This window comes from Neovison vison, chromosome 10, assembly GCF_020171115.1.
Source record: "Neovison vison isolate M4711 chromosome 10, ASM_NN_V1, whole genome shotgun sequence".
NCBI lineage: Eukaryota > Metazoa > Chordata > Mammalia > Carnivora > Mustelidae > Neogale > Neogale vison.
In genome coordinates this window covers 38,365,696-38,391,300 of record NC_058100.1, presented here as the reverse complement: position 1 = coordinate 38,391,300, position 25,605 = coordinate 38,365,696, and the positions used below count along the sequence as shown (strand labels likewise).

Here is a 25,605-nt window from a genome sequence, read left to right as displayed (position 1 = left end):
AATAGGGCAGAGAGGCAATGGGAAAAATTAGCAAAGGTATAAAAAATGTTGGTACTTAGGGCATGATTCCACACGACAAAAATCCCACCTACACTTGGAATCTTTATCAAAATTAAAACAAGGTGATATTATTCAGGATACACTCTGAGAATTAACAAGTAATTTAGAATATTTGAGTGAGTTATAAAAAAGAGCTTAAGCATAATAGCTCATGGCATTAGATCCCACTGATGGTTTTACTGGAAAAAAGAAATAGTCAAGTAGAAAACCAGCTTGGGAAGACTAAATTTTAGATAAACAAAAAGAATTAATTAGTTTGGTACAATTAATGGTTCCTACAAAAATTTCTCTGTAAAAGGATGGCCATCTTAGTGAGCCATAACATTCTCCTTAATATCTAGACATATTCAACACAACCAACTATTTTAGAGTTTCTGAGACAAAGGGGCTAGCTTAAGAATCATTCCTGATGAAATTATAATCATAGCAATGAGTCAAATGTGTAAAGAAGATTGCAGAGTAAACACTTTTCAGTCCCCTTCCTTTGATTACCATCTCCCAGAAACAATAAGCAGACAAATTTCATCTGCAGTAGAATTAGGATATCTGTATGGTCCAAACCATGCGAAGACAGGGTACAGAGAGAAATTTTAAGAACTTACCAGGAAATCAAGCCCAAGTGTCTGCAGAAAAGAACCCCAAAGGGGAGCCAATCTCTCCTACACAATCATGAGAAAAGTTCAGGGATTTAAGGCACCAGGTACCAGGGAAGCCCCATATGGGGAAGGGCTAAGATAAGGATTATTTGACCTCAGGGCCCTTATCTTCCATCTGACTTACCCAGAAACAGTAGGCAGCTCAGAAGATGGGAAAATCCATTTGTCTAAAAAGACAGAGATCAAATAAAAGGCCCACCCCAACCCGCATTCGCTAACCTCAAAATGCAAACTGCCGCGTATACCCGTGCTAAGTAGAAACTGGAAAGTTCCTTTCTGGAAAAATGGAACCGTGCAGAGAAAACAAAATCAAGCCAGCTTGTTGGCAACCAGATCACCCAAGAGTAAAGCCCAAGATTATAAGCCCGGCTTGTTCACACAACTCTCCAGCAGCTCCGAGCGTCTCTCAAATAGGAACAACCAGACAAGAAGCTTCGGATTTTGAAGAGTCTTCACCATGAAAGAGAAAAGGCCAAAACAAGTTGAAAAAAGCCATTCAAAGCAAACAGAGAATACAAAAGACAGAACATGTGCAAGAAATCGTAATTGATATTCTCAGAGAAATCCATGACACAGAAACTTTTATAAAGTACAATTAAAGAAAGCACCCTTAGATAAGAAGATGATAGAAGAAAAAAATTCAACAGAATTTCCAGCAAGACAGAAATGTCCTGAGCTGCCCAATATGATTAGCCCCTTGTAAGGTGGCCAATGCAACAGAAGAAATAAAATTTAAATATTATTCAATGTTGTGCTCGCTTTGGCAGCACATATACTAAATATTATTCAATGTGAATTATTTTAAATAGCCACATGTAGCTACTGGCTACTATGCTGGGGAGTACAAAGTTGGAAGACAAACATTTCCTAGAGAAAACACAAGACAGACATGAATAAGACAGAAAAAGTCAAAGACTAGGAAATCTAACATCTAACTAAGAGAGAAGTTCTAGAAAGAGAAAATAAAAGAGAAAAGAGCAACCTGAATGTAAGGTTTCCATGATTTGAGTTGATGAACAAGGTTCTTTCCGAGTATCTTTAGGGATTTGTGCTCTCTTGCTAGCCTGGGTTGTTTCAGCTGATGGTAATTTCTTTTCAATGTTCAATAGGTCCTGCTTTCTCACTGGCCAGCTTCTCCAGGCTCACCTCGTCTTCTTTCTCAAGAACTGTGCTCCCTTCACGTAGTGAACACGAGGACACTCTTGGGTCAGCCATAATTAGCCACTCATTACTCCGCGCACGCTGATGGCTTCAGCCTGGAATCACTCATCTAGCTCATCCTGAAAATCCCCACTGATCTTTGCAAACCCAGGATACCAGTTTCCCTACAAGGAGAGAGACAGAGCTTGGCCTGGGATCACAGCTCCCCTATTTATTAAACGTGTGATCTCCCTCTCATTTCCTCCTCTGAAAAATGGGAGTAACAGTGCTGACCTCACAGGCTTGTTGAACAGTCCGTGAGTGACTGCACGCAAGCTGCTGAGAACGGCATTGAGGATGGGGGTGCCTGGGTGCCTCTCTCAGTTGAGTATCTGACTTGGACTCAGGTCGTGATCTCAGGGTCCTGGGACGAAGCCCTGCATTGTCTCCCTGCTCAGGGGGAGTCTGCTTGTCCCTCTGCCCCGGCCCTGCTCATGTTCTCTCAATAAATAAAATCTTAAAGAAAAAAAAAAAAAGGCATTTATAATGTAGTAAGTGCCCAATAAACGTCTGCTATTATTACTATGAAGCACTCTTCCCTTAGGTGAAGTTATGTACATCCCCCCAACCCCCACTCTTTTCCTGGAGCCTAGCATACATCTCTATGACAGAAATTCCCACATTTCTATATATATAAAACCACATCTCCCTCCCCTAGGCAAGGAGCACCCGAGAAAGAATTATATTTTAGTTTTCTTTATATTCCAGAGCAATAGCTCACCTATGCTTATTAAAGTGCTTAACAAATGCTCAGTCAAGACTGAACTAGTGAGCAAAGACCCAATTTGAGTGATGAGAAAGAAGAAACTATCACCCGGAAGAACTAAAAGAAGCAAAAGGACTCAGCGAGGAAAGAGAAACCCAAGTTTATTTCCAAGTTTTCTAGTCTGAGAATCAGGGAGGTCATGTAACTGCTATCCATTCCTTCAACAAATAGACGTGGCAAACATACTATAGCAGACAAGTTCACAAAGCCCTTGCCTTTATAAAAATTATATTCTGCTGGGAAGGATCACAGAGTAAACTACGGAAACACACCTTAGGCAGTAGTAAGTGCTGAAAAGGAGAAACGTCGCTAAGGAAAGCTGATCAGGAATGATGGGACTGTGGGCAGATTTAAAGTTATAGGAAATCACTCATGCACAGATCCAAGAAACCATCAGAACTATGTGGCTGTTACTAGAGATCAGGTTAAAGAAGTGCGAGTTCTCTGCATAAATAAGGTGAAGTCATCAGCACTTACTTAAGGCATACACTGGAGCAGAAGAGTGGAGTCCAAGGCAGGAAAGAACGGTGGGGGAGTGTGTCGGGAGGGATATATGCAACTGGGAAAAAGCAGAACAGGAGAGGGCTGAGACACAGCTCAGGGCCGATGCACTAATATCTGTGCAGTGCTCGTGAGAGAGCAAGAAAATAGCGTTTACTTCCCGTGTTTCTAGGTTTGAACCTTCAACTATGCCAAATGTCAGAGTTGAAAGGGTGAGACAAGAAGAAAGGCATCAAATGCTTGTAGATTCAGACAAAATGTTCATGTCTAAAGGCCTGGTGACAGATCAAGTGGTTGCTTAATTTAAGGAAATTGACCAATATACCTACGTTCTTAGATAATTTCTCTAGCATCAAGTTGTTTTAAACCCACACTCCACATTCTGGGACACAGAAATGCTTAGTTTATATTAAATGAAGATTTGCCTTTAGTCATAGTTCTCTGGGCGCTAGGGCGGCTCAGTTGGTTAAGCACTTGCCTTCAGCTCGGGTCATGATCTCAAGAGTCCCAGGATTGAGCCCCGCATCAGGCTCCCTGCTCAGCAGGGATTCTGCTTTTCCCTCTCCCTCTGCTCCTCCCCCTGCTCACGCTCTCTCTCTCTCTCTCTAGTAAGTTAACTAAAAATCTTTAAGTCATAGTTCCTGAGACATAACTAAAATGTGCTCTTTAAAAGTGAAGTCATGGGGCGTCTTGGTGGCTCAGTGGGTTAAGCCTCTGCCTCTGGCTCAGGTCATGATCTCAGGGTCCTGGAATCGAGCCCCACATCGGGCTCTCTGCTCAGCGGGGAGTCTGCTTCCCCTTCTCTGCCTGCCTCTCTGCCTACTTGTGATCTCTCTCTGTCAAATAAATAAAATCTTTCAAAATAAATAAATAAAAATAAATAAAATAAAAGTGAATTTATTAAAAAAAAAAAAAGTCCTTAAAATGTTACCATAGCAGTGTCTGGATTGTAGTCATCAATCTGTTCAAAAGTGTTTATATCTTTATTTCCAAGGGCTATTTGAAGAGCTATGGAATCATCAAAATACCTAGGTTGGTAAGATTAAGGAAAAATGCCTTTATTAACAACTGAACAGTAACGTTTAAGATCAAAAAGTGTATTCTAGGGACACCTGGATGGCTCAGTTAAGCGACTGCCTTCGGCTCAGGTCATGGTCCCAGGGTCCTGGTATAGAGCCCTGCATTGGGCTCCCTGCTCCCTCTCCCACTCTCCCTGCTTGTGTTCCCTCTCTTACTGTGTTTCTGTCAAATAAATAAATAAAATAAACTTTTTTTAAAAAAGTGTATTCTATTGTCACTGTGGGGACTGGCTATTTTTGGAAGCAAAGCCCCAAGTCACAGACTTCCTTCCAAGGGGGATAGAGAGGGAACGCTCAGCTGGTGTGCTCACACATCCACAGTGCCCTCCTGGGAAGTGGAGCTTGCTGGCCAAGAAGTGCCACCTTTGGAATGTGTATCTTCAGCGACTGACTCAGTGTGTGTTTCAGTCAAGGCATCCTAAGAAATGAGCACATTATAATGGATGAGCCGCAGGTTTATAAACAAAATGGTGCTCTGAATTTTCACCAACACAGTAACTAAAATGAACAAAACATAAGCTTCACTGTATTAAAAAAAAAAAGGGGGGGGGCAAAAACAATTTGTAGGTTTTTTACTGAATGCCTCACTAAAAATATCACCATAAAAGTATGGAAGTGCAAAATTCTACTATTCTGGTTCATAAAGGATACCGCCCAGCGTAGCTTAATGTTTCAGGATCAATGTCGTCTTCGTAAGCATTCAGAGGGAGGAGTTTCCTTTTGATGGGATCAAAAACTAGCTGATAAAGGAAGGTATTGTTGGCTCGAATAAATCCTTTGATGTAATCTTCTGGTACTATTATGTTCATCTTAAGATAGTGTCCAATTTTCCTGATGACCTAATAATGGATGTAAAAATATTTACTAGTTATCTGCAAATACGGAATTGGGAAAGCAGCGTCACCAAGATCAAGTCATTCACATTAGAGGAGGCTGAGGAGACACAATATCTATTGATTATGTCTGTACTGAAAGCCTCTACCAGCAAGCATGGCCATTTCATATCACTAAAAACCATCTTTGTAACAGTATTTTCCTTGATTTCTCTACAATTAACTCAAAGAATGAACCTGTCAGTTACACACCCATAATATATTCCCAGGTGTGACAATTAAGACACATTCCTTGCCCTCAAAGTCCTTTTCACCCCAAAAGCAAAATACAAACATACAAAACCTGAGAATTAAAAATGAAGCCAACATTCTAACTTTGGTTAGAGTCACGGATGACTAAAGCTGGCAGTGGTTTAAACACTTCCTCACAGGGCGCCTGGGTGGCTCAGTGGGTTAAGCCGCTGCCTTCGGCTCAGGTCATGATCTCAGGGTCCTGGGATCAAGTCCCGCATCGGGCTCTCTGCTCAGCAGGGAGCCTGCTTCCCTCTCTCTCTCTCTGCCTGCCTTTCTGTCTACTTGTGATCTCTATCAAATAAACAAATAAAATCTTTAAAAAAAAAAATAAAATAAAAATAAACACTTCCTCACACACTCAAGCGGAGAGCCGGAGAGCGGAGTCTGGCCCTGGAGCCACTGCTGGTCAGTGCACGTGGCTCCCTTCCCGGCTCTGCCGCTACCTCTCCTGAGGATTACCCCAGCAGAGTGCGGCTTGGTGGCAAAACGAGCTTCTTCAACATATGCTAGATTTTTTTTCTTTTCTTTCTTTCTTTCTTTTTTTTTTTGGAAGGTAAAGATATCAGAGAAGCGACAGAGCGGTGATGCAGGAGCCTCAGTTTCCCGGAGGACACAGGACACATGCTACTGCGTCAGAGGAAGTAGAGAAGAAACCCAGCGGTCTTCATCAAGCCATGTGAAATAGATTTATATAAATGTGCAATTCCTGTCATAATTTTCACCTTCTCAGAAGACAGGGCTACTTTTCATTAAAATATCCTATATATGCTAACATGTAATGAATTCATTATTAGCTTTAAAATAGCCAACATTTTACTGGTTTGAATTTGATTCAGTAAATATCAATAGCTATAACCCATTTAACAAAAATTTTGCCACCAAGAGATTTGAGTTGAGTGTAAAGGGATCCTGACACCAAAATATTTGAGAACCACTCCTACAGAGAATAGCATAGAAATTGGAAGACTACACATTTTAACATTAATTCTATCTAGGACATTTTGTTCTTAAATCTATTTATATTGGTCTTCATTTTAAAAAGTTGCCAAAAGCAAAATTCTAGTGTTTTAGTCATTTTATCCTTTTGATGACATGCATGGGTTATCGGCAGGATAAAATATTTAAAATTTATATTCTGAAGTGGTCACCTATGATGTAAGAAATGCTCCAGAAATTCAACAGGACAGTGGGTGACTCACTCTTACCTTCACGATGTCTGGATTATTGGCTAATCTTAGCACTTTGCAGGCCTTCGCTAAGCCGATCCCACGCAGCGAGGAGAGGTAGTCACAGCCAGAGAGAATGCACATATAGCGGAACTTCTCCTCCGTGAACACGTCCCCAAGCTGTCTGCACATGCCCAGCCGCGCCTGGTCAATCTCTAGTCCATTTCCAAACTGATCCATTTTTAAAATCACCTTCAAAAGGAAGGGAAATTTTTAACACCTATAAGGCTAATTTTAATGTTTCATTATCTAATCCACTGTGATATTCCCAAGAATTCTTTCTTGTTCTTTTTTTTTTTTTTTTTAATTTTATTTATTTATTTGAGAGAGAGAGAGACAGTGAGAGAGAGCATGAGCGAGGAGAAGGTCAGAGAGCGAAGCAGACTCCCCATGGAGCTGGGAGCCTGATGTGGGACTCGATCCCGGGACTCCAGGATCACGCCCTGAGCCGAAGGCAGTCGTCCAACCAACTGAGCCACCCAGGCGTCCCTCTTTCTTGTTCTTTATCATCGTACAAGAGAGGTAGGCAAGCCAGATAATTAGTGTGAAATCTGTAAATAAGTTAAACTGAAGCATAGACGACGACAGAGAAGGTCGTGTGCCTGGACTCCCTTGTTCTGACTCTGGGAGAAAGAATGCCCTTTCTGCACCTCTTACCTCTGACTGACACCCAGGGTTGTCATAGCAATCAAACAGCAATTCATACAAAAATCCCTTTTTCTTATCCTTAAAGTAATACATGTTCATCATAAGAAATTTGGAGAACACGGAAATTCAGGAAGAAAACAGAAGTTGCCTGACATCTCTCATCTATCACTGTCACCCAGCATTAACCCTTTGACAGATCCTTCGAGTCATCTATGAAATATACAGATGATATAAACAACATTGGCAGTAACAAAAATGAGATCATTTTGTGGTTTTGTATCTTAATTCCTCCGTTACATTATCATGATAACACTTTCCATTGAACAGTTTTATACATAATTCTAACTGCAAAGCATCTGGTTGGATAAGTTACTTAACTCACCTAATCGAAAAATGTAAAGCATATAAGTTATAGCAAAAATAATAAGTCTGGGGTGCCTGGGTGGCTCAGTAGGTTGAGCCTCTGCCTTCCACTCAGGTCATGATCTCAGGGTCCTGGGATCGAGCCCCACATCGGGCTCTCTGCTCAGCAGGGAGCCTGCTTCCCCCTCTCTCTCTGCCTGCCTCTCTGCCTTACTTGTGATTTCTGTCAAGTTAAAAAAAAAAAAAAAAAAAGTCTACTCTCTACTGAAGAACTTGGATAAAACACAACAAAACCTTCTAACCTTAAGGGCTTATTCTGAAAAAGTGTCCATATTACACAAATGTCAAGCAGCAAAAACTTCATTTTAAATTAAATAATTATTAGCATCGTAAGTAGAGGTTAACAGCAAGTGTTAAATAGTGATTCCTGGAAAGGAAAAACCTTATTTCCTCACTTTATGCCACTGCCAACTGCACAGAAAAGCAGCATATAGTAGATGGGAGTCAAGTACCTTTTTACAGCCGAAAGCGAGGAGGTCAGAGTCCTCTGTGATTATAGCTTGTACAATACCAGCTTTGTTAAGATAGGCCAGCTGTGCATCTGCTTCGTACGGAGCCACAAGACAGTCTACTCCCTGGGACCGAGCAGCCTGCCAGAGAAGGTCGGAGTCAATCTCTAGCACGGCGTCTAGAAAGCACCCGGCAACTTCCCATCTCATCACCAACCCACAGGTACTTGCTCATGTTATTTTCAGAAATCATTTCCTTCGGCATAAGTTTTTCTACTTCAAGGCCTAGCACATGTTGAACTAATTAATCATACAATGCCACTATCATACGGCCATCTTTTTTAAAAAAATCAATTTATAGGAGAAAATACTGCTGTACATTCAGAGGGAGAAAAACAATTATAAGCCAGAAACTTAATTATTTCAAACAGTAGAAAGCTTGCATCTTAAGATGCCTAGGCTCTGAAAGCTTACAGGACATTTGTTTAGAGCTCTGAATGTATTTTCCCTGTAAAAACAACATTTTCTTTTCAGACTACAAAAGTCTATACTACACTGCTTTGATAAAACTACAAATCACTGTATTTATTTTCCCATGTTTACTAAGCCATCTGAACAGAGGCCTGAAGCAGGGGACCTGCGGGCTGGGGCTGCTGGCTGTGGAAAGATATACGGCAGTAAGAAACTTCCATGCAGAAGCAGGCTGAGGAGACTAGGGGTCTGAGAGGTCCTGAGCCAGCGAGGCTGGTCTGAGAGATCCCATAGCCATCAGCAGTGGAGGTGGGAAATGTTGACGACTACATGGCAGCGGCGTGAGGCTGGACCGCCAAGAACCATCCCTTCCCTCTCTACAGAAGAAGGTGCCCACCGAGCTCAAATACCTAAGAGGGAAGGCATCCCTTGGTCCTTAGGATTTCTCCCTTGGAGACTGTTGGACTTCTTTGCTCTGTTGAAAGACGCTACTCTCTTCCTCCTGAGACTGGCACTTCCTTGAAAGTTAGGCCTAGAATCATCTCCCTCCCTTCGCTTTCTTGCTCTCCCATCGGTAAATGACTCATAATTAGTTTTGATGAACTTAGCCATATTACATGGCTTTCCCATTTGGCTTACTTTAATAACTTTGTGGGCCATCACATGTGTGATATTAACAGAACGGGTAAAACATTCTCTGGCTTCTGAGACTTTGCCCTCACGAAGAAGCTGCTTTCCCTTAAGAAGATTGGCTTGTCGTCTTCTGCGAGGGAAAAAAATATATCAAGAGGCTGACTCAAGAAACCATAATAAAACGGTAATTCAAGAACTTTTCCTGGGCAGGAGGGTACAAGCTTGACTCATCTGATAGTGTTTACCAGGTCCCTGAGAACATGAACCCAGATCTTCTGGGCTTCCAGGTAAAAGGAACACAAGTGATTTATAATATACACGTACACAAGCTTATCCCCAGAAATGCTTTATGTCAATAGAAAATGGAGTAACTAAGACACTTAAGAAAATGTGAATCAAGGCTTCACACCATCAAAACGAACTTTCAGGCATAAAGATGCCCAGTTATCAACATATGAAGAACTTGAGAAATACTTTCTGTGAGCTTGTGGGATCTACCAGAACTAATTTCAGAAAGACCCAAAGTAACATCTGCATAAGAACAGTCTATAACAATCAAGAATGTGGAAATTTGTAGAACTAATACTAAATACGGTTAAACAGGGAGACAGTGACAGCACGCATTCTGACAATACAGAACTACTAATTTTAAAATAGGAAAAGAGAGAGGAAGAAAGAAAGACATTTTAACTGTTTTCAATAATCATATTGGTAATGGTAGTATCAGTATTTTATTCCGAATCTACTGTTGAGTGTAACAAAATACTTATTTTGGGATAAGACAAAGGAGTCATTATTAGATACTGTAACTTCATCCCCCTTGTGCCCTTGAAAATAAAGTTTTCCGTATGGAAGAAAGGAGATAAAGATGCACCACAGCCGTGAGTCTGAACCAGAAGAATCAGTCAGAACCCACGAGATTTTGATCTTTAAGTAAGCGCACGTACACACAAACACACATTCCCTAGTTCCACTTTTAGACGGGGCTCCACAGATGAAGAGACCTGGAGAAAAGGATTTTAAGTGCCTCTCTCAATGGCACAGAGAAAGCTGATTCTACAAAGACAAAAAGAGTTCATGGGTCAGAGATATATAGTTGTAACTTTTGTTGTTGTTTTTGCCGTTTTTGAGCTTAGCAAGAGAAAATAATAATCTGCAATTGGAATTAAGAACGTGGTGTGGGATACCCAGATGGCATCTGGTTTGGCTTAGTCCCTTAGCCATACTAGCTTGGGACTGTCACCTATCCTTTTAGAACTAACCTAGAACCTACTAACTTTTTATTAAGAGTATATTTAGTAAACTGTATATTTGTAATAGAATGCGGGCTCAGACAATTTCAGATACACCTTTGCAAATAAAATTTTTAAAGTTCTGGCTTTGAATCAGAGCCTCCAGGGGCCCCTGGGTGGCTTAGTTGTTAAGTGTTTGCCTTTGGCTCAACTCATGATCCCAGGGTCCTGGAATCAAGCCCAGTATCAGGTTCCCTGCTCAGCAAGAAGCCTGCTTCTCCCTCTCCCACTCCCCCTACTTGTGTTCCTTCTCTCGCTGTGCCTCCCTCTGCCTCTCTTCCCCCACTCAAGTACACATGTTCTCTCAAATAAGTAAATCTTAAAACACACACACATACACATACACACACAGTAATGTGTTCTTTTTAAGTGGCAAACCTAAAAAACCAGTGATGTAGTTAAGTTGAATAAATAAAAATACAGTAATGTAGTATGAGTGTAGTAAAGGTGAATAAATAAAAAAAAGGTAGAAACAGAAAAGTTATGGGTATGCTAATATCAGAACAGACGTTAGGAAAAAAAAAAGCATAACTAGAAATTAAAAGAGTCACTACGTATTGTTTCAGTTACCACAAAAATGTAACTAATTCTAAACTTGAACGCAACCAATAAAATCACTTCAAAATAAACAAAAGTGGACAGAACTATAAGGTAAATGACAAATCCGGTACCAAATTTTAACATACTATTTTTGGTAATTTATGACACAAAACAGTAAAGATACAGATTTGAGCATCATAATCAATAAGCTTGACTGACTGGTCGATATAACTTTCTCTTAATAACTGGAGAATACACATTCCTTTCCAGCACACATGAAACATTTAAAGAAATTTGTTCAAGTACTAGGCTATAAAGCAAGTCTCAACAAATTAAAATTTAAAAAAAATTGGTATACAGACTATAGCATCAGACCTTAATGCAATTAAATTAGATAGTGAATGGATAATCAACTTACTCTCTTCTAGACTTTTCCACTTCCTTTTTAGAAGGTAAAGTACATCCATCAAACACAAGAATGGGCTTGATCCCATGAGAGAGTAACATATTTACAAACTTCATACAAAATCCTACATACCTATGAAAATAAAGAAAAATGCATTTAGGTGCAGGGCATCTTGTAAGGTAATACTCTTGCTTTTTTTGAAGTTTTTATTTATTTATGTGAGAGAGAGCATGAGAGGGAAGAAGGTCAGAGGGAGAAGCAGACTCTCCATGGACCTGGGAGCCCAATGCGGGACTCAGATCCCAGAACTCCAGGATCATGACCTGAGCCGAAGGCAGTCGCTTAACCAACTGAGACCCCCAGGTGCCCCTATTCTTGCTCTTTTTAAAACCAGATGAGACAGATTATGAAAAAAGGAAGTTTTTATTTTATTTTATTTTAAGCAAATGCTTTCACAGGAAATGAAAACTCTAATTTAGACTTGGGTTCAAATCCTGCCTTGGATCCTATGGTCTGTGACAGCTGGTGAGTTATTTGACACTGTAAATCCTGCTTTTCTTATCTGCAGATGAAAAGGCTTTGACATCTCTTCCAGTTCTGATATTTTGTGCTTCCAAATCTTGCCTTTTCCCCCACATATATATATACATATTTTTTTGCTTCGAAAAATTTCCAATCTACTGAAAAGTTGAAAGAATGGTACAATAAATATCGGATTCCTTCAACAATTCATTATCGCACCCGAGGTACATAAAATAAATAAAATATCATCCAATATACAGTGTATATTAAACTTTGTCCAAGTGTCCCGGTATTTCTTATAACCAGCGGTGTCCTGGTGAAGGTTTAACAGCCAGTTCTGGGGGAAGGGGTCCCTGCTCCCTAGCATTTGTCAATTTCCCTGAAACGAATATGTTACAATGGTGAATAAACCACCAACATGGGGTCAGCGGAGAGAAGGTGTTAGACAGCCAACTCGCATGAGTTGGCTCTAGCACAACGTTGCTCATCACCCCACCGCCCCACAGTCTAGGATCCAGACAAGGATCTGTATCACGTTTTATTCCAGCAACCCAGTTAACAAAAAGAGACACATTACAACTTCCATGATCTATAAAGAAAAGGATACTTTAACTAACGAGCAGAATTAGACATAATATTAAAAGATAATCTTTTAAAGCACAGACACTCATCTTAATGCAAGACTCATTATGTGGTCCTTCTTTTTATTGTAAACCAGTGGCAATAGACACGAATTGGTCTACAGAACAGTGACTTTGTGCTAATTCTGGGCCTGCTAAGGAAGTATCATGTAAAAAACAGGGAAAAGCCAATACAAAACCATAATAAATCTCAAAGGAAATTCACATATTTTTTTCACCAGACAGAATCCAAACATTAGACCCCTATTGCCAAAATCTTCCCAGGTCAGCGTATTAGATCTATCTCGTTCCTTATAATAGTCATAACGGTTTGTCATACACTTATCCTAATTTTCTCACCTTTTCTGGTTAATATCCCCAGCCAAAGGTGGATAAGAAAGAAAAACTAAACTGTATCAAAAGTGACTTATTAGTTGCTGTGAGGAAAAAAAAAAATTAAAGTCCACAGTACTTTGCAGGAAGTCCTGAAGCTTTTTAGTTCAGTGAGTTACTACAGGGCAGGTCTGGGGAATGCATAAATGACATCTCTAATAAAGGATGTTTTCTGTATTTTGGATAATTCTTCCAATTAGTAAAAAATCTCAGAATCCCCAAGATTACAAAAAACTAAAGAAAGTTCTTCCCCTGTGAAGAGCTATTCAAAGAAACACTACAGGTAGAATGAAAAACTTGCAGTCTTCAGCTACCAACAGTTACTCAAATTCAGTGGCAGAAAAGAAACGGCCTTTAAATTTAAAAAAAAAAAAAATGAAACCAGCGGATGGAGTGGCAGCAGGGCCCGGGTTCCTTCAGATCCCACATGTACCGTCTGGTCCAGGTCACTTTTGGTTAAATTAATTGGAGAAGAATGAAAGCCCAAAACATTCACCATTCAATAGCGCCTTTCCCTCTTTCCTCCAGGAAACAAACAGCATTAATACATTCTACCTATTTTTCATTGAGATTAAGTAAGTCACATTAAGGATCTGGGAGCCTTTCCTCTAGGAGATAAATTACATATTGCAAAAAAGGAAATTCGTAATAGTGATCACATAGCTCTAGGAAATCTCTGCTCTGAAATTATACTTGCTTCTTTTTCTAATGTTTCTATGTAAAAAAATAGAGAAGATATTAGTCCATGGAACATGCCTCAAATGAGGTCATAGTTATGATTGGACAGAACACCTTGTCCCTTTGAAGCAACTGTTTTGTTTTGCAAACAGGGCTCAGTTTCTTAGGTAAAAAATAAAAGACATGGTCCTTGGTTTTTGTCTCTCCGTGTCTTGATACTACATCACAGAATAAAGTCGCTCCTGATTTGGCAATGTTGCCAGTTTCACTTCTTGATAAACCAGGCATTGAATGAAAATGATCCCAATATAAGTCTGATTCTTAGTTGGCAAAGAATACGAGGTCCCAACTTACTTATCAGTAGGTTCACCTTTGGCTAGTTTCTCAGCACAAGCAATAGCTCCTTTGTGAAGCCAGCAATACGTATCCACAGCTACTACCTGTCCTTTATACTTCCTCACGTGGATGGGTTCAGAAGCTTCTTTGATAAACTGCAGTAATCCGTGTATCCCCATAGCGCCAACTGTGTGATGTGAGAGGAGAAAGGAAAAACAGCAATATTTAGAGCAAAATACATTTACTCAAAAGTTTTAGAAAAATAAGAAAAAGAGCTCGGAAATGGGTAGAGCAACTGTTACTGCTTGATATTTGAGAATCACTGCTCTTCAATACGTTAATTGGGCTCCTCTCTGCCTGGAAGTTCCAGTCCACGGTATTTATGCTAATGTCAACTGACAGTTCCACAATGGTTTATTCTTTCCAAGTGCTCTCCCCCTTGGAATCAGGACGTGCATTCAAGCCTAGGCACACAGCAAGTGCCGAAAGGAAAGCGCTCGAATCTCTCTCTCTCCAGAAAGGCATTGTTAAGATCTACGACCTTCTAGCCAGGAAAAAGCTGGGAAGTCCCTTCTTTACAGAAATTCTGGAGCTGGCTCACACCTTTCTGAAGCACTACTGCTGACCCTTTGAACAAGGAGGGGGGTTGTATGCTTCCACCCCCACCCAGCAGAAAATCCATATATGATTTGTGACTCCCCCAAAACTTAACTACTAATAGCCAGAAGCTTACCAATTTCATAAACTCGGTTAACACATATTTGTACGTTATGTGTATTATACACCTTATTCTTTAAACAAAGTAAGCCAGAGAGAGAAGAAAGTGGCATTAAGAAAATCACAAGGAAAATACATTTATAGTACTGTATTGCATTAGTCGAAAAAAAACCCACGAATCCGTGGATTCTAACCTCACAGTTCTAACTCCTGTGGTTCAAGGGTCAGCCCCACTCAAGATAAAAAGTAAAAGCAATGAGGCTGAACAGCTGATTAGCATTTCATAACATAAACTCCTCCCAGCAAAAATTAAGTCGCGGTTGGGGGGGGGCGGAGAGAAGAAAGAACAGGGTAAGAAGTCAGTCTCACCCGGATACTGTATCAACGCTCTGAGCTCTAGGACAGCAGCGCCTTCGCCAGGCCGTGGAGCCAGGTGGGGGATTCTGACTCTTAAATACCGCGGGTAATTCGGGTGAAGGTGTTTTCAAGCCACAGCTGCACAAAGGCCATTAGCCTCCTTTCAGATAAGGCCTCTAAAAAGAGTTTCCTTCCCCTTCGAGGGAAACGGACGTAGTACACACCTTGGGAAACGTCTCTTCTAAGCGAGGTAAATACGCTCTTCAGCGGAGTGGAATGACCCGGGGCCCCACGGCGGGCAGCATCTCAGGGCGCCCGCCCGCCACACGCTAGGTACGACCACACCGGAGACCTCCCCGCTTCACTCCGTCCACCGGCCGTGCACGAGTGCCCCGCAAGCCCATTCCAGGAGACAGGTTTCCTTTCGCCTGCAAGACATCGAGAAGAAAATTCGCTTTTCCTCATGTAAGAGTCGGCGCTGCACGTGAGAGCGGGGCTGCTAGCCTGGGCAGCCCTGCAGGAGCCCGGCGGGCGGGAGCCCGCGCCCGCGGACCGTCCCGCGCTCGGGGCAGCCTCGGCCGGGCCTGCAGCGCGACTCGGGATCCTGCGGCCGGGGCAGGAAGACCCCGCCGGACCCCCGCCTCCCGGTCCCCGGCGACCAGAGTCCCGAGGGGACGCCACCCTGGGCCCACGCGCCGCCCGGTCCGCTCCCTTCGCGGGAACGGTTCTCCCCGTCCGCTGCAGCGCGGGTGAGCACAGGGCCCGAAACCTGCTCCCGACGCCCCCAGCTCACCTGGGCCGGAGCGCCCGAGGCGGGCGGCGCTGAACACCGGGAGCCCGTGGCCTCCGCGCACCGAAGGCTTTTCAATTTGCGCGGGAGAGCCCGAGGTCCCGCCCCAGCGGAAGTGGCCCCAGAGCGACCTCCGCTTCCGGGACCTGAGCCCCGCTCCTCGCCGGACGCCATGGTGGCCGCGGCCCTGCGACGCCTGCCGCCGCGCCTGCCCGGATACCGCGCGGCCTGCGGAAGGCGCCGGCGGAGCGGGAGCCCCGGGCCCACGGGAAACGCCGCCCGGAAGTTGGTCGTTTTCGCTCTCGCCGGGGCTGCTGGGAGTTGTAGTTCTCCGCTGAAGGCGGCCTCAAGTCAGGGCTGCGGTGGTTTAAGGAGCGCCATCGCGCGTTTGTGTGGGTTTTTTTAAAAACAACCTGAAAGATCACTGCAGCAAATTAGTCCCTTAGTCACTGCGGTGTGCACTTGACCCCAAGGCTCTCCAGAGACCCCTGCGCGGCGGGCTGCAGGGAAACAGAATATACAGCTTGAGTTATAATATTCCATGGACCCTTCCCGGAGACTTTGGGAGGGGAGAGGGGCGGTTAGTAAGGAATTCAGCTAGGAAGTGAGAGTGGCTCCTGGACCCCACTCGTGAGCCCTCCTCTCTGCGGGGCTTCATCTTTGGCCCAGAAAGCCTTGAACAAAATACTTAAGTAGTTCCCAACAGCTCAAGGCCACATCCCCAGGATGCCCTTGGCCACCTTTAACGTGCCTGCCTGATGAACCTCAAGGCTGCGACAGGAGTTACTTTGTCCCAGCCAACACCCGATGGCAGGGTCTTGTCTCCCAGGGTCTGTAGGATGGTAGGAGCCCGTCTTCTACACTCGCTGGGTCACGCTCCCAGGTGACACTCCCTTCTTTTTGTCATTTTCACCTCCTTGAATCTGCTGAACCTTCATTCCGTCCCCGCCGCTCCGCCATCCCCCCCCCCTCTTTAAAACAACCCTCCCCCTGCCCCACCTCAGTACAAACCAGTTAAGAGCAGGACTGGTGTTCCCTGTTGCAATACTGTATCACTGATTAAAACAGTCCTTACCGCTTTACCTAGCGTCCACCTTCATTCATCTTTGACCTAAATGGGGTCGGAGGGGGCAGGCTTTGTAGCCAAATAATGAGACTGAGCCCTATGGTGCGCAGACTTGAAAGACGTTTCAGACTCTGGTGGTCACAGGGGGTGAGGCTTCCTGTCCTCAAGATGCTCTAGACCTTGTATCTGTCCTCTTCCCTTAAGGATATTGTGATAAAAAAAAAAAAAAATTGGGGAGGAACCTCAGACCAGACCAGGGAGTGTGTTCTGGGCCCAGGGATGAGCAGGAATGATGACTCCTACTCAAAGAGCTGAAGGGAAAGAAGCTTGTTTTTTTTTAAAAAAAAAAAAAAAAAAAAAAAGTGCTCCCCATTTCATGATCTGTGCCTTTCTCTTATGCTTCTTTTAAAGTCTTTTCATGATTGGTTTAACATCTATCAAAACCCATTTTACCTTAGAAATTGTTGGAACAGTGCCACTCTTGGGTTCTGTGCTCAATGGGTATAGGGCTGCCTCCTCCCCAGGTCTGGTCGTTAGAGCTGAGGCTAGCGGGGCTGTCTTCCCTTGTGCTTCCAACGGCGATGGGTAGACCGCACCCTGGGCCAGCTTGGAACTGACCACAGGGTTCAGTGTGGGACAGTTCCCAACTGCAGGAGGGGAAAGAGGAGCTTAAGTGTGGGCGGGGCGTGTGTGTAGAAAAGTGTTCTTATACTCATTGGACTGCCCAGCTGTGGTCCAACCAAGAATCTGCCACACTTGGGGTTCTTAGGAAGGAACCCAGACCTTGGAAAGATGCCCAGCTAGCTCCATGGACTCCGTCACGAAGCAAACACAGGAGGTTGCTGGGGTACGAACAGTCCATACCTTTACTGCTAATTTGACTCTCAAGTGTCAGACTGGATTCTCGGCTGCAGCATTTGAAGCCTGGAACTTTTAGAAAACGCCAGTTACATTTTACTGAACAGAATCTTTCGACTTTTTGGGAGAATAGAACCATTTGAGTCAATTCAGGCAGTGACATGTGTTAGGTGTCCCTGTCATATGAGGTGGTATGTGGAACACAAAGAAATGGTCCCTGTCCTCAAGCAACTTAGGCTCTGAGTATACAGGTAAAACATGTACCCTTTAAAAAGTCAGAGAACAAATCATGGTGGCGTGTTGTTAAATTCTGCAATGAGTGGTACAGCCCTGAAGTTCTTAGCTGAAGACTATTTTTTGAAGTTTTCCCTAAATGCACCCAAACACCCTACAATGACCCCTTCACCCTGACATATCTCATGTTCTGTATTTTAATTGATTTTGTCTGTAGATTTACCAAATACAGACTCAGTTAAATTTGAATTTCAAACAAGCCAAAGATACATTTTTAGTATGTCTAGGCAATACTTGGGACACACTAAAAAAAAATCCATGTTTATCTGAAATTCAAATTTGACTTGGTATTCTGTATTTTTATCTGGAAACCTTACCTTGGGGGCAAGGATCAAGTCTCCTAATTTTCATATCCCTGATGTTTAGCTCTGGTGCTGATAAAAAAATGTCAGAATTTGTGGACTAACAAATGAATGTCTTAGGTACAGCACTCTGCATTCTAGATTTTTCTGGGCAGCTCTGATTTTTAATTTGTTGAAAGGTCATGCAATCCCATTTTTAATTTGGAAAATACTACATCTGTGGTTATGGAGTCAAGTTTTCTAAAATGCAGAACAGGGTGATCATTCAGGGCCCCTCTGGGATGCCCCTCCACCTTTGTCTGATTTCAGGCAGGGTGTTAGAGCAACAGCTGAAGAGCATGTGCCCGCTCCCCCGACCCCGCACACTTAGACAAAAATGAGCATGTTCCGAGAAAAGAGGTGGAAACGGGTTCTTTTTCTTGGCAGGATGGGAGGCTTTTGCTCAGCACCAAATTTCCTTCCATGCCATGGAGACCTGGAACCAGGAATGACCTGAGGTGCTGGGAAGGTCAGCGTTCTTTGTCATAGAGTTGTGGGGACTGTGTTTTCACTTTGCTTCTCTGATGAGCTCAACACGAATGTGTGAGAAGCAGGATGCTTACCGTGTAAGGGTGAAGAGGATAAGCAACAGTGTGATTGTTGTATAGACATGGAACTGATGAGGGGAACAAAGGCAAAAAAAAAAAAAAAAAAAAAAAAAGTCATTTAAATTAAAATCTCCTTCCAGCTTGCAGCCCAGAGACAGATCCCTGAAACACTCAGAGTGTGACTTTCCTCAAGGAATTTTTGGCTGAGGGCCTTCATGTTTAAAAGGAACCTTATCTTGGTAGCAGCTGGCCCCTCAAGGTCCAGAAAGCCTCGCTTCCTTGAAGACTTGCCCATCCCTAACCCCCACGAATTAAAAAGTGTTCAGTGAGTCACTCTTCATTCCTTGATAACACTCCCTGCCTACAGGTTCTGTCCATGAGTAGGGAAGAGGTGAAGGGAGAGACAGGAGGGATAGGAGGACCCTGACTCCCCTGACTGGGCTGGGAAACTATTCCCGGAGAGGCTGAGACAGAGCTAAACAAGAGCTAAGGGAACAAACCAAGATGGTGGGAGAGTCTCAAGGCACAAGCTTCCCAGGCAGTTCTCAGTAAGACTGTCACTAAAAGCCCTCAGTGGCGGCCCATTTGGGACCCTTCTCACCCTACAGAGCTTTTTCTTTCCCTTCTGTTCTTACCTTCACTTACTAAACTTGCACTTCACTTCACTCTTTTGGGTCTGTGAGAGTCTTTCTTCGACTCCGTGAGACAAGAAGCTTGCTGTCCTGCAACAGAAAAGAATGGTCATCAAGGGCTCTAGTTTTCTGACTGAGGGACTTATTTTTAGGTGTCCGTTTTTATAGCCCAATATTTTTACTTCCATTTAATTGTTTTAAATTATTTTAATTGACTGACTTGTTTTCATTGCATTTTTAGTTACTTCTGTTATGGCAAGTGATACTTACGAAATTTGCTTTTTAAAAAAAACAAGTTAAAAAATGAGTCAATTTAAAGAAAACCTATTAAGTAAATAACAGGACAGGTGTTTCTCCTTTGTGGCAAATATGAGTAAATGGAGTTTCCCAAACAGTCATTTTCTCCCATCTTTAAAATACCCCTTCAGCTTTTGTTCCATCTCTCTGCTTCCCTTATGGTAAAATGTCTTGACAGAACTGTCTGGGGAGGGGTAGAGGGGAGGGGAGCGTTGTTTGTTTTTGCTTTCTCAAATTCTTCCATTCATTATTGTGTATTTTTTAATTAATGTATAATATACACAGAAAGATGAATAAATGCTAAGCCAATTATCCCAAAATAAACATAACATGTTCCCCTCACCCAGCCCTCCCAGAAGACCTTCACTGGTTCCTCATCTAGGTTACTCACTCATCTCAAAGCTTCTAGTTTTTGTTTTTGTTTTGTTTTAATTAGAAAAACCCAAGTTGAGAAGATGCAATCCCCTTTCCTTGTGAGCTTGGGATCAGTCCTACCACAGGTAAAAATAGATGCGGTTTTTTTTGACTTGAGTGGGAAGTTGTGGCTCACAATAAGATGGCAGGATAATAGTTCCAAGGTGGTAAGCTGACGGAGGACACTCTTTCACCAGACAGCTCGAAGGGACACTGCCATTGAGAAACTCAGTGAAATTCAACCTGAAACACGAAGCAGATGTCAATACATCAACGGAGTGAGAACAACCAGTACCAGCCTGCTTAGTGAGGAGAAATGCAAGATGGAGAGGCTGGGCTTGAACAAAGGAGTCACGCTGATTACGAGGGGACGAGTGGTCCTTGTGTTGAGAGAGCCAGACTGTGCACGAAGCAGCTGCTCTCAGAATGAAAGAATAATGAATTCGTGTCCACTTACTGGTCTTTCAGCCTCCGGGGCGCTTACTCAGCCAGCAATTCTATTTTCAGAAGCAGAGGATAAACACAGGCTTTAATCTCACCATTTAAAATCTAATAAATATTTTTACCAAACATCTGTGGCCAATTTTCCCATTGTTCTTTTGTACATCTATAAGCATATTTTATCTCCGTAGCTGCCGTCTGCTGTTCCTTATGTAACGCCTCGCTTGGTTAAGAGCTTAGGCTCAGGACCTATATTACCTGGATTCCTATCTGGTCTGCGCCACCTGCGAGCTATTAATCAGCTGACTTAGGGAAAATGTCCTCGTCTCCTTATTTTTCAGTTTATCTGAAGCTAGGGTGGGTAATGGATCTAACAGGATTGCGAAGATTAAGTGAGATGTTGTATGTAAAGCAAATACAATGTCTCAATATTGGTTAAGTGGAAAAAAGCCCACTACGTTTATTTTTTTTAAAGGTTTTTTTATTTATTTGACAGACAGAGATCACAAGTAGGCAGAGAGGCAGGCAGAGAGAGAGAAAGAGAAGGAAGCAGGCTCCCTGCAGAGCAGAGAGCCCGGTGTGGGGCTCGATCCCAGGACCCTGGGATCATGACCTGGGCCGAAGGCAGCGGCTTAACCCACTGAGCCACCCAGACGCCCTAAACTCTCACTGAGTGAGAGTTCAGGTTTGTCATTTTCAAAAAAGAAAGGTTTTTAGCTCTGTTCAAGGGCTCACATAATAGCATAGAACAAATGGTAGAGTCAGAATATTTTATCTAAGAAGACATTTTCCTCCTTAACTTAATGGCTTTTTACAGCATTATGCTACTTCCCTTTAAAACAAATTTGCTGTTCTCTTTGTAGTTGATTTGGCCAACTTCATTCATAACGGAAGAATCAAAATGAGAGCCCAGGTCCCCTCCTGCACGACTCATCTGAACCTCAGCTTTCCCTAAAGAACTCCTCAGAAGGAACTGAATTGGTGAAATAAAAATTGTGCCTGTGCATATTATCACCCATTTCTGGAAACCTGCCGAGACCTAAAAGACTACTTAGTTAGGTAAGGAATGGAAATTGAAATTCACTGTGCAGAAGTCTTTTAGGTGCAAATGACAGAGACCCAACTTAAACTAGCTCTTGTAAAAAGGGACTTTATTCCCTCTGTTATGGGTTGAATTCTATCCCCCTCAAAAAAGATGATGTTGAAGCTCTCCCAGTACCTCAGAATGTGACCATATTTGGAGATGGGATTATTATAGGGATAATTAAGTTAAAATGAGGTCATTAGGGTGGGATATCACCACTGTGACTGAGGTCCTTATGGAAAGGGGAATGTGGATACAGAGATGTGTATAGAAGGAAGACAATGTCAGAGACACTGGAGAAGCTGGCCGTCAACAAGCCAGGGGAAGAGTCCTGGACACATCCCTCCCTTACAGCCCTCAGAAGGAACCAACCTGCCAACACCTCGATCTTGGACTTCTATCTTCTGGAACTGTGAGATAATAAATTTCTATTGTTTAAGCCACATGGTATGTGGTTCTTTGTTGCAGGAGCCCTGGCAAAGTGGTACACACTCTTATACCTGGGAAGTTCAGGGGTAGGATTTAAGCAGGGGTGGATCTAAGAGAACAAATGATATCACCAACACTTGGCATGAAGTGTTTGTAGGCAGGCTGTGTGTGTGGGCAATCTTGGCAGCACAGAAGTTAATATCTAATCACATAGCAACTTCCATGGGACGAGGGAGCCCTTTCTCAACTGCTTCAGCAAAAGGCCTAGGACAAGGGTTTCCTGGCTCTAATCTACCCGGCTTTGGTTATGCCCAAGCCTAGAAAGCAGGGTTGGGAGAAGAGGCAGGCCGTCTCAGCGTCACTGAAATCACATGATCTAAGAGCGGTAAAAGGTGACGTCCAAAAGAGAAATTAATTGATTACCAGGAGAAGAAAGGCTAGAGCGCTCAGGAGGCCTGTGTCAAGCACTACTGCAGCACTCCTGCCTAACTCTCCATTGCACTAGTTAAGAAACTGAGGCTCAAGGCATTAAGACCTGTTGGCAGAGCTCAATATTGCCAGATAGTTGCAGAGTGTTTACGACATGTAAGACACGCTCTTAGCTAAGGAGTACGAATGCAAGGACACGTATTGTCCTTGTGCCCATGGTGCTTAGAGACCAGTGGGGAGATAGAACAAAATGCTGAACATCTTTCTGTAAAATAAAAGGGAGCCACAATAGGAACAGAATCAATAGGAAGTAGGAACATAGTATTATGAAAATCATTAAATCTGCCCAGGCAGGGAGAAGGAGGGGGGTCCAGTATAGCAGGTGGGTAGGGAAAGGTCCTACTCACACTTGTCAAAAAAGTCTCACTACACTTGTGCCAGGTTAATCTGTCAGAGCACTGGGAGGCAATGATATTATTAAACCTTGCAGAGCCTGGTACCTGGAGAGTATTTATTAAGCATTTATGGAATGAGTGATGGGAAGAATGAAGTGGGTCTTATTTGAAGAAGCTAAATGTCATTAAGCCCTGGTCTTGCTTTACCAGTTCTGAGTCTTCATCTCCGTGTACATTTCCAGGATCACTTGTTCATTACATCCAAGCTTTCCTTCCTGCTCACTTCCATTCATTCTGCAAACAGAGGACTCAAAGCTCTGAAGTTTGCACTGTCCTTTCCTCTGAGTTTTGAACAACTTTCTTCAGTTCTTTTTACCTACTGTATAATGAATCGTCTCCCCTAGAACATTGTTTTCCAAACAGTTGCTTTATTTAGCTTTCAAAAGTACCTCAGCGGAACACGCTATAGCTCCCCACTGCTCTGCTTGATTAGTTTTCAGGAGTAAAAAATGTGGTGACTTTATAAAATATGTATGCCTTCATAAATCTTTGGGTATCTGTCTAGGTGATATATATTTTTCATTTCAGTTCTGCTGATTCTCGATGATTAAATTTCCACAAAGACACAAAGAAGGGTATCTGACTTGTCCCCACACTGATGCCCTCCCAGCCTCCTTGCTTTTTCCTGCCCTACCTTCAGGGATCACTCTTTCCCACTGAGGTAGGTGCTCACTGCCCTCGTACCTTCATGAGAAGAAGCTACTGAGAAAGCTCAGCAGGACCATGCCCATGCTGATGATCCCAATGACCTTTCCAAAAGGAAATTTTAATTCATTGACTTTCAGTGATTCTTTAGGGGTTGGGTTCCTTCTCTATGCACACCACCTACAGCTGGTCTCCAGGCTGAGGTATTTCTGCCCACTGGGGACTAGATCCTCTGCTACGGAGGCTTGGCTCAAGAAGTGTGTCAGTTATAGTGAATGGAGTCTGTCTCCATTCAATGTGGACTAACGTTTTCTGCTTCGAAATTCCTATAAGGCAGTGTAGAGTCTACAAATATTTTTGGCAAAAGCATTCCTGGGTTGGCATAACCCAGATGTCATACCCTGATCTCCATGCCATTGTATCTTTACCCGCCTGTCTTCATTAGTTCTTCAAGTGATATAAATACTTTCTCTGAAACTTTGAATTTTCAGGTCTCTCTGTAAGTGATACTGGTGAAATGCTGCTAGTAGCTTTCTAGAAATTATCACACCACCCGAGAAATCCCTTTTCAGTGGAAACTGTAATGATTCAAAGCACCTTTTGTTTGAAAAGGGCACTGACTTTATCCATCAAATCTTCTCGGGTTGGGTGACCTTTTGATCATGACTAGGAGTGGACCGCAGACCATCTGCTCCTTCTGTTTTACTCAGCACATCCCGTCTCCTCTAAATGAGCTGGTGGTTAACGGCAGGGGTCCTAATGCACCAGAAGTCCTGCTCACCCCCCGCTCCCCCCGCCGCCATACAGTATATTTTGTATTTCGATCTGGCTCCTAAAGAATAACAACTATGGAAATGCTCCTGGCAATTATCTTGTGATCCTTGGGTAGAATTTCTGCTTAGACCAGATGTCCTGTCCTTCTTCCTCAGATTACCTGTTCATGACAAGTCAAGATGTCCTTGTGCTTCTTAAATAAATGTGTATTTTCTCATTATAATAGAAATACATATTTTTGTACTGCATATTTTGTAGTGACCCTAGGTAAACACAGAAATGTATGGAGAAGGAAACAAAAGTCCCCAGGAAGACTGAAATCCCACTATTCAGAGGGAACTACTGTTAACAGTCTATGTTTTTTGGCACTGTGTATATATATGTATGTGTATACATAGTCTCAAGTTCTTCTCATATGTTATCTCATGAGCATTTTCCTGTGAAGTATTTTTGAAAATATCATATTATATATTTCTTCATTATGGATGAGTCATTATGATTGAATTGTTTACCTATCGTTGGATATTTTAGCTTGTTTTTATCTTTCCTTGTAGATGGTGAACATAGTTACATCTTTATCCTCTTATCCCATGACCTCCTTGGAATAAATTCCTTGGAGAGGATTGCAGAACTTGATTATCTTGATCTTATTGTCCTTGATGTTTATGCACTGCCCTTCTGCAAATGATTAGCAATTTAAACCACCAGTTCTTTAAAGGGCCTCTTCTGATGTTTCCCCAGCGATGTAGGGTATTTTCATTAAGAGACATTTCAACCGCGTGAGAGGTGAAAGATGATATTACACTCTTCCTTTCCTTTTATTTATTTGACTGCTAAGAAGTTGAGCATCAAGTCTTGTATGCCTTTTCCTTTTTTTTTGCATTTATTTTATATGCTCACTCATGATGCTCTCTGCTTATTTTTTCTACTAGATTGTTCAAGTTTTCTTTTCTTTTTCTTGTCTTTTTCTTATTGATGTTGGACCTCAAATGTAGAGAGTTGAGGTAA

General features: G+C 42.7%; 1 protein-coding gene across 3 annotated transcripts in view; it reads right to left on the bottom strand.

The window, feature by feature from the left end:
• Nucleotides 1–16,066, bottom strand: part of EXO1 (exonuclease 1) — a 34,226-nt gene extending 18,160 nt beyond the window's left edge. For 2 of the 3 annotated variants that reach the window (XM_044267026.1, XM_044267024.1), the window contains exons 1-9: nucleotides 15,894–16,066; nucleotides 15,325–15,528; nucleotides 14,045–14,213; nucleotides 11,490–11,609; nucleotides 9,246–9,369; nucleotides 8,139–8,276; nucleotides 6,595–6,807; nucleotides 4,914–5,101; nucleotides 4,115–4,211 (exon numbers count right to left, since the gene is read on the bottom strand). In XM_044267026.1, the coding sequence (XP_044122961.1) occupies nucleotides 4,115–4,211; nucleotides 4,914–5,101; nucleotides 6,595–6,807; nucleotides 8,139–8,276; nucleotides 9,246–9,369; nucleotides 11,490–11,609; nucleotides 14,045–14,205 (1,041 nt within the window). In that variant the 5' untranslated portion in view covers nucleotides 14,206–14,213; nucleotides 15,325–15,528; nucleotides 15,894–16,066. Of the gene's footprint in view, nucleotides 1–4,114; nucleotides 4,212–4,913; nucleotides 5,102–6,594; nucleotides 6,808–8,138; nucleotides 8,277–9,245; nucleotides 9,370–11,489; nucleotides 11,610–14,044; nucleotides 14,214–15,112; nucleotides 15,303–15,324; nucleotides 15,529–15,893 lie in introns of those variants that run through there. The other variant, XM_044267025.1, reaches the window with a different exon arrangement.
• Between the last annotated feature and the right edge of the window lie 9,539 nt (nucleotides 16,067–25,605).